The sequence below is a fragment of the Anabrus simplex genome, chromosome 10 (assembly GCF_040414725.1).
Source record: "Anabrus simplex isolate iqAnaSimp1 chromosome 10, ASM4041472v1, whole genome shotgun sequence".
Lineage (NCBI taxonomy): Eukaryota > Metazoa > Arthropoda > Insecta > Orthoptera > Tettigoniidae > Anabrus > Anabrus simplex.
This window is the reverse complement of record NC_090274.1, coordinates 35,345,185-35,353,934: the sequence shown is the minus strand read 5'-3', so window position 1 is coordinate 35,353,934 and position 8,750 is coordinate 35,345,185. Positions and strand designations below refer to the sequence as shown.

Below are 8,750 nucleotides of genomic sequence, written 5' to 3'. Positions count from 1 at the left end.
CGCTTATCTTCTGTTTTCAAGGCAAATGAAAGAATGGACATTTCATTCCGTGATGGAGTATCTTTATGTTGGAGTGCACTGACCATGACAGAAAAAGAACAGTCGAACAGAGAGCAAATCAGATCAGATGGGAGACATCCATGTGAAAAGTGATTTTCATGAGATAGTACTCGATTGCCTGTGAAAGTTGATAGTGAATGTAAGTTTTTATGACAATGCCCAGTGGAGGAACAAATCTTTTACGTTGTTATAATAGAGGCTGTGGTCAAACATACGATCCAGAAAGTAATGGGAAAGGTATGATTTTGAAATTGTAAATGGTGGAATGTAGTCATACATTCTAGAAATTTCTGGCAAATATTTACCCTCATATTTTGGATAAATGTAAATAAAGCTGTTTTTCTGTTTCAGATTCATGTACCTTCCATCCTGGAGCTCCTTTCTTTCACGATGCTTATAAAGGATGGTCTTGCTGTAAGAAGAAATGCACAGACTTCACAGAGTTTCTCAACATAAAGGTTAGCATCGATGCTATGAATAGTACTTACGGAATTCGTTGCCGTAGGACAGGGTAGATCATGAAAGATCATTGGCGAAAATGAGGGTTATTGGACTAGACAAAGGAGTGACTGAATGTGTGGCTAAATGTCTAGAAATGTTGGAGAATTAGAGTAGGTGAAGCATTGTCTGATCCATTTTGTCCAGCAAGGCAGTATTGTCGGACCTCTGTGTTTTCTTATATGGTGGTTTTAATTACTTACGTTGATAGGGGGTGATGGTAACTCATGGGGATCACTATAAGTACATAGGTGTTAATATAAGGAAAGATCTTGATTGGGGTTATAAATAAAGGTTACAAGTCTCATCATGCAGTTGTGCGCATATTCATAGGTTGTAGTAAGGATGTACAGGAGAGGGTATATGTCACTGGTAAGACCACAGTTCCATTGTCAGCGGCCCTGATAATGGTTTTCCATTGGAGCCAATGACCTAGCTGTTAGGCCCCTTTCAACAAATGTTAGGTTTTCCATGGTCTCCCATTTTCACACCAGGCAAATGCTGTACCGTAATAAAGGCAACGGTCGCTCCCTTCCCACCTCTAGCCCTTCCCTACCCAGTCGTCACCATGTGACGTAAAGCAAATGATAAAAAAATTTTAAAATGAGAAGAGAAAATCCTGAAATAGGACAAGGTTCTAGAATATGGCAAGATTCCTTATAGTTTGCTTACCTAGTCTGTCTTAAATGATATCAAAGTACTTCGAAATGTATGAAACATCTTCTGTGGTAAATTATTCTAATCCCTAATTTCTCTTCCTATAAAGGAGTATTTTCTCCAAGTTGTCTTTGATTTCGAACTTTTTCATATTACGATCTTTCCTACCTTTAAAAATTTCACTAAGTATTATTTGTCTATTAATGCCTTATACACTTCGATATCATTTAAGAAAGACTAGGTAACCAAACTCTAGGGAATTTGCCACTTGTGTAGCACCCTAAATGCACATCAGTGGTGACTGATTTGATTGAACTTTCACTGTTAATTATGCTTGTCTCACATTCCTCTACAAGTGAATGAGAGCAGGATGTCTAGGAGCTCTATTGTTGTCTGTGTTCTGTTTCTATTTTTCTGTAAAGCAATGTACAGTATCAGCCTTAAACATCGAAAGACAAGGATTATATATACTTAAGTTATGTCGAATATGGTACTGTAAATAAGGCATTTAAAATAGGAATAGCATTTGAGATGTTGGATGTAGTCAGCCAACCACAGTACTGGCCAAAAGGAGTGATGGTGTTGTATTACCAAAACACCATGCCTGGCACAATGTCACAAACGATCAAGGAATCCAAAAACGAAACTGATCAGTGCGACACATGTGGAGAAAAGTTTACCAGCAGACATTGCTATAGAATGTGATACGTGCAACAAACAGCAAAACGCGTCTTGCATAAAGTTCACAAACGGAACTAGTGCAGGTCTTCTGGAAAGATTGCAAATTGACATGGTTATGTGAGGTTTGCAAACTGCGACTAAGGAGATGCTCCAAGGAGGAGAAACTCTATGAAACGATGGATAAGATACTAAACTTCTTGGAAAACAAATTGGAGGGCATGATCAGAGAACAGACCGAAAGTCATTAAATGGAAGGCGCCACTCCTCCACACAACTAGGGCAGAGACAACATCTAAACAACATCAAGAGCGTAATCAACAGGAAACTACTCAAAACCTAATTGACACAGCACAGAGCATATGGAATACGAACGATTCTGGGATAAAGGACAAGGCCATACAGAATGAAGGTACAACAATTTTTGGTGACCAGCTGATAGAAGAAGAGCGCACATTGGAGAAGATAGAAAGATTAAGGCACAGAATCAACATTTACCAGTTCCAGTTTTGAAATTGTAATGTTTACCAGTGATGGAACTAACAATTCTATAAATATCAATACAAGAGTGGATGATGAGCATACTCCAGATGCTAAGAATTTAGAACCAAGCTCAATAGCTGCAGTCACTTAAGTGCGGCCAGTATCCAGTATACATGTTGATTCCCATAGGAAACCTGAAATATTTGTCCCGAATGAGTAAATTTATAATACCAATATAAATGGTCCGTTATTGGACATTATAAATTATAATAATTGAATGTCTTTAACCCTTCTACATTCCATAAGAGTCCTTATTTGTATATGATCCTTAGTTTGATTTCTGTTGTGTATTCCTTTAGTCAAGAGAAACTCCCCCTGTTCTTCTTTGTCCCTGATAGAAATTAAAATGCCTCATTTGTATACCTTTTGGCCAAAACTTAGGCTCTGATACTGTTTGTAGATATCCAAAAGGATACCTATTTTGAATGCTTTATTCTCTCCCCATGGTTCATGGTGTGGGTTACTGTAGTCACGTCCTAGTTTGTGAACCATGGGCAACGGCTGAGTGGCCTAGTAAGTGGCCCTGAGAGTCGGGATACCAGTTGCTATGGAATGGGAGTGGGCATCTCGGACATATTCTGAGTCATGACCCTCCTTGTGCTCAGGCGGCTAGGACTATACAATCCACCGGTGGTCCATAACCCGTTAGAGGAGAGATCTTCACTTGGACTATGTGCAAGTAGGATAGCATCCTGCTTCATGAATTTACCGAGCTAAGAACTCCCATTTGACAGGCGAGGGTCTCCGTGGAAACAACTTGCCGAACGAAATAGAATTCGATGGGGAGTTATCAATATTAACACATTGCGGACCGGGTGCCCTCTACCCCATGTACAGCCCTGTTCCCGGCCACTTTCTAACTACCTCCAAGCTGGAGTCCATGCATTCAAATAAACTGTCACAACTTCACTAGCTTGCGAAGGACTACTGTGTATTTTTCGAGTGGGCTTCCTGAATAGTTGTTGAAATGCAGGGTATTTCTTTAAATCTATTTCGGCTCATAGTTTTCGGAAATATGGGATTTTTAATAGGGTATCGGTTGGCCAGTAATCCTTCAGACATGATTTCTTCACCTGCCCTATCAATATACACAGAGCAATATTTTTTTAATTTCCCTGCTAGTGACATTAGCCCACTTTGGTGTTTTAGGGGATACGTTATGAGAATGTGAATTCTGCTTATAATATAAGTTTGTCTGTTCAGCTACATCCTGAAAACATTCCTCACCAAACGTGTCCTGCTACTTGTCCTATGTTTCCAGATTCATTAGGCCATACCTTTATACCAGGAGCACCTTCAAAATCCTCTAGCGTAGGTTCACTGTTGTCCATAACCCAGTTGTCAGAAAACACTACATCATTTACCATATTTAGAATATTTACACCCGTAACACAATTATCAGACTCGTTCTGCGCTACGTGAGTTCCACACCTTGAAGATAAGGCTATATCCTCGTCATCACTTGAAACATTTCCGTTAGAAGGCATTTCATCATCGAACTCTAAATATTCAGCATCACTTAGATGTTCGGAGCCTGTATCGGCACATAATTCGCGAAAATTTTTATCTTTGTCTAAACGCGTGCGATTCCTGGGCGCTGCCATCTTGCATGGCTCTTCGAACTTTGTAAACATGTTGTCAAAAACTGGAAAGAAAATCTATGATATGAAGAACACTCGAAAAGAAATGCGACTATCGATTGTGTAGAACCATACATAACAGAGTTCTATCACCCTTGACCTCCAAATAGTTCCCGTATATCTCAAAAGATAGCACTAAAGTTCAGTCTGCTGGGTTTGCTGGTAACACGAGATAACTCGGGACTGGTCCGCAACGTTCAGTTACGCAAACACAAGTTTTCTCGGGACCGGTCCGCATTGTGTTAATGGGGCTTATGGAAGGAAGAAAGTAGAACTGGCTGAGTCAGCAAAGAGCATGCATCTGTATGTGTTGGGAGTAAGTGATATTCGAGTAAGGGAAGATAACGAGGAAGAGATAGGAGATTATAGAGTGTGCTTGACGGGTGTAAGAAAGGGAAGGGCAGAGGCTGGGTTGGGCTCTATATCAGGAATATCATTGCACGCAACATAGTTTCTGTTAGGCACGTAAATGAGCGAATGATGTGGGTAGATTTGTCAGTTGGAGGAACGAGGACTAGAATTGTCTCCGTGTATTCACCATGTGAGGGTGCAGATGAGGATGAAGTTGACAAGTTTTATGAAGCATTGAGCGACATCATGGTCAGGGTCAACAGCAAGGATAGAATTGTGCTAATGGGCGATTTCAATGCGAGAGTTGGAAATAGAACTGAAGGATACGAAGGGTGATTGGTAAATATGGGGAAGACATGGAAGCTGATGGGAATGGGAAGCGTTTGCTGGACTTCTGTGCTAGTATGGCTTTAGCAGTTACGAATACATTCTTCAAGAATAAGGCTATTCACCGCTGCACACGAGAGGCTAAGGGTACCAGATCCATAATAGACTATATCTTAACCGACTGTGAATTCAGGAAATCTGTTAGGAATGTACGAGTATTCCGGGAATTTTTCGATGATACAGACCACTATCTGATCTGTAGTGAACTAAGTATCTCTAGGCCTAGGGTAGAGAACGTGAAATCTGTCTGCAAACGAATAAGGGTAAAAAATATCCAGGCGAGGAAATTAGACAGAAGTACATGAGTATGATTAGTGAGAAGTTACAAACAGTAGACATTAAGCGGGTTCAGGATATAGAAATTGAATGGGTGTCATACAGGGCTGCTGTAGTAGAAACAGCAAGGGAATGCCTAGGAACAACTGTTTGTAAAGATGGGAAAGGGTGAACATTTTGGTAGAATGATGAAGTGAGAACAGCTTGCAAACGTAAAAAGGCTTATCAGAAATGGCTCCAAACAAGGGCCGAGGCATACAGGAATTTGTACGTAGATGAAAGAACCAGAGTGAAACAAATAGTTGTTGAATCCAAAAAGAAGTCGTGGGAAGAGTTTGGTAATAACTTGGAAAGGCTAGGTCAGGCAGCAGGGAAACCTTTTTGGACAGTAATAAAGAATCTTAGAAAGGGAGGGAAAAAGGAAATGAACAGTGTTTTGAGTATTTCAGGTGAACTCGTAGTAGATTCCAGGGAATCACTGGAGAGGTGGAGGGAATATTTGGAACATCTCAATGTAAAAGGAAATCATCCTGCTGGTGTTGCGAACAGCCATCTCATGGGGAGGAGGAAAATGTTGGTGAAATTACGCTTGAGGAAGTGGAAAGGATGGTAAATAAACTCCATTGTCATAAAGCAGCAGGAATAGATGAAATTAGACCTGAAATGGTGATGTATAGTAGGAAGGCAGGGATGAAATGGCTTCATAGAGTAGTAAGATTAGCATGGAGTGTTGGTAAGGTACCTTCAGATTGGACAAAAGCGGTAATTGCACACCTATCTATAAGCAAGGAAATAGGAAGGATTGCAACAACTATTGAGGTATCTCATTGATTAGTATACTAGGCAAAGTATTCACTGGCATCTTGGAAGGGAGGGTGCAATCAGTCGTTGAGAGGAAGTTGGATGAAAACCAGTGTGGTTTCAAACCACAGAGAGGCTGTCAGGATCAGATTTTCAGTATGCGGCAGGTAATTGAAAAAAGTTTCTTTTTTGCTAGTGGAATAGGCAGTTGTGTTTATGTTTCGTAGATCTAGAGAAAGCATGTGACAGGGTACCAAGGGAAAAGATGTTCGCCATACAGGGGGACTATGGAATTAAAGGTAGATTATTAAAATCAATCAAAGGCTTTTATGTTGACAATTGGGCTTCAGAGAGAATTGATGGTAGAATGAGTTCTTGGTTCAGACAAGGCTGTAATCTTTCACCTTTGCTGTTCGTAGTTTACATGGATCATCTGCTGAAAGATATAAAATGGCAGGGAGGGATTCAGTTAGGTGAAAATGCAGTAAGCAGTCTGGCCTATGTTGACGACTTGGTGTTAATGGCAGATTGTGCCGAATGCCTGCAGCCTAATATCTTGGAACTTAAAAATAGGTGCAATGAGTATGGTATGAAAATTATCCTCTCGAAGACTAAATTGATGTCAGTAGTTAAGAAATTCAACAGAATTGAATGCGAGATTGGTGATACAAAGCTAGAACAGGTCGATAAAGTATTTAGGTTGTGTGTTCCGCCAGGATGGTAATATAGTGAGATTGACTCAAGGTGTTGTAAAGCTAGTGCATTGAGCTTGCAGTTGCAATCAACAGTGTTTTGTAAGAAGGAAGTCGGCTCCCAGACGAAACTATCTTTACATCGATCTGTTTGCTTTATGGGAGCGAAAGCTGGGTGGACTCAGGATATCTTCTTCATAAGTTAGAAGTAACAGACATGAAAGTAGCAAGAATGATTGATGGTACAAACGGGTGGTAACAATGGCAGGAGGGTACTTGGAATGAGGAAATAAAGGCTAATTTAGCAAAGAACTCTATGGATGAAGCTGTACGCATAAACCGGATTCAGTGGTGGGGTCATGTGAGGCGAATGGAGGAGGATAGGTTACCTAGGAGAATAATGGACTCTGTTATGGAGGGTAAGAGAAGTAGAGGTAGACAAAGACGACAATGGTTAGGCTCGGTTTCTAACGATTTATAGATAAGAGGTATAGAACTAAATGAGGCCACAACACTAGTTGCAAATCGAGGATTGTGGCAGCGTTTAGTAAACTGAGGCTTGCAAACTGAACGCTGAAAGGCATAACAGTCTTTAATGATAATGTATGTATGTTATTCTCTCCCTGTGTTCTTAGTTCTTTGCATGTTATTAAACCTCTGTAGTGCTTTATCACTTTTCTCATCCGGCACTAGGTCCAGTTTGTTTATAATATAATCTGTCAATATGTCTACCTTCCGGTAAAGCTCTTCCATTCTAGTGGTGGGCTTTATGGCATTCTTTATTTTCTCTAATAGTTGCTGAGCTATGTTATTTTCTCTGTTCGAATCTTTCATTCTCGTCTTACATGAGCTGCATAACCATGTTAGGTTGCAGTTAACTTTATGCATTATGTCAAACTCGCCCTGTTTTAAGGCCTGCACATTCCTTATGGTACCACCTGCCACATGCTCCTTCGCATTCTATGGCCTGTTCGCCATCTATGAATACCTTATTACACTATCCGCACGTCTCTCCTCCTTGTGATTTATCTTCTCTGATGGCTGCAGTTATTCACTTGGGGGTTATTCACGAATGATGAATTATACTGATGTATTAGAAACCTTTTTTACAGAGGAATGGACTCCATCAGATCAGTACGCGGTCCATGTACTAGCAACGCAGGGGCTAAAAGGACGCCCAAAAGGAGGTATTTCATGTTTAATAAGTCCAGGTATATCACCTTTTAAACTGATCCTTAAAAATGAGAACATATTACTTGTAAAAACTATAATGTGCACCATAATGGGTGTATATTTCCCACCAGACACCCATGAAAGTATCATAATAGAGGAATGTAGCACAGCCTTCAGTAACATAAACAAAAATGAGCCCTTCATAATGACTGGTGATCTGAACTGTAGAATAGATTATCAGACTACGAAGACAGAACTCGTTCTAGATTTCCTAAAAGCAGAGGGTTTGAACGTCCTTAATGATCCAGAGAAGAAAACATACTTCTCATATAACGGGAGCAGCACAATCAACCTAGTCTTCTCAAACACGAGGGGACTCAACCTCAAGAAACAGATAGTTCTTGAACACGTAATTATCAGGAAGCACTTACCAGTACAGACGACCTTCATCATAGAGGATACGACGGGGTTTTACACCCACGACAAGAGACAAAATTTGAGGATGATTGATAGCGCCCTCCTAGCTGAGGAATCAGCAAGAACACCGGATCTCTTAGGGAGGATAGGTTCGGAAAATCTGAACAAAGCAGTACATATCGTAGAAAACATGCTGGAAAACTCAAAGGTAACAGAATGGTAGGGAGACAGAAGCAGAAACTACATGTTTCACAGACTTCTCAGAGACCTTTGACTCGGTCAACAGAACATTACTGATGGAAAAACTTGAGCCGCTTATTGGAAGTGATAATGCCCTATTTGTTCTGATACGAAATATACTTGCAGAGAACTATGTACAAATTGACAACTTGACAACGTCCTTTTGGATAGAACGAACAGGACTGCTTCAGGGGGATCCGTTGAGCCCAATCCTGTTCAACATAGCGACCATGGATGCAATCATGAGAGTAAGTGCGGAGAATGTAAAAATTTGTCTATGCGGATGATATGGCAATTGCGTCTTTGTCCAGTGAAGATCTGCAAACAGCTTTGATAG

At 40.5% G+C, this 8,750-nt stretch overlaps 1 protein-coding gene across 1 annotated transcript in view; it reads left to right on the top strand.

The window, feature by feature from the left end:
* Positions 1-88: 88 nt before the first annotated feature.
* Positions 89-8,750, top strand: part of mora (CHORD-like protein) — a 36,076-nt gene continuing 27,414 nt past the window's right edge. The window contains exons 1-2 of the mRNA XM_067155093.2: positions 89-297; positions 412-518. Coding sequence (XP_067011194.1) covers positions 210-297; positions 412-518 — 195 coding nt within the window. The 5' untranslated portion in view covers positions 89-209. The remainder of the gene's footprint in view (positions 298-411; positions 519-8,750) is intronic.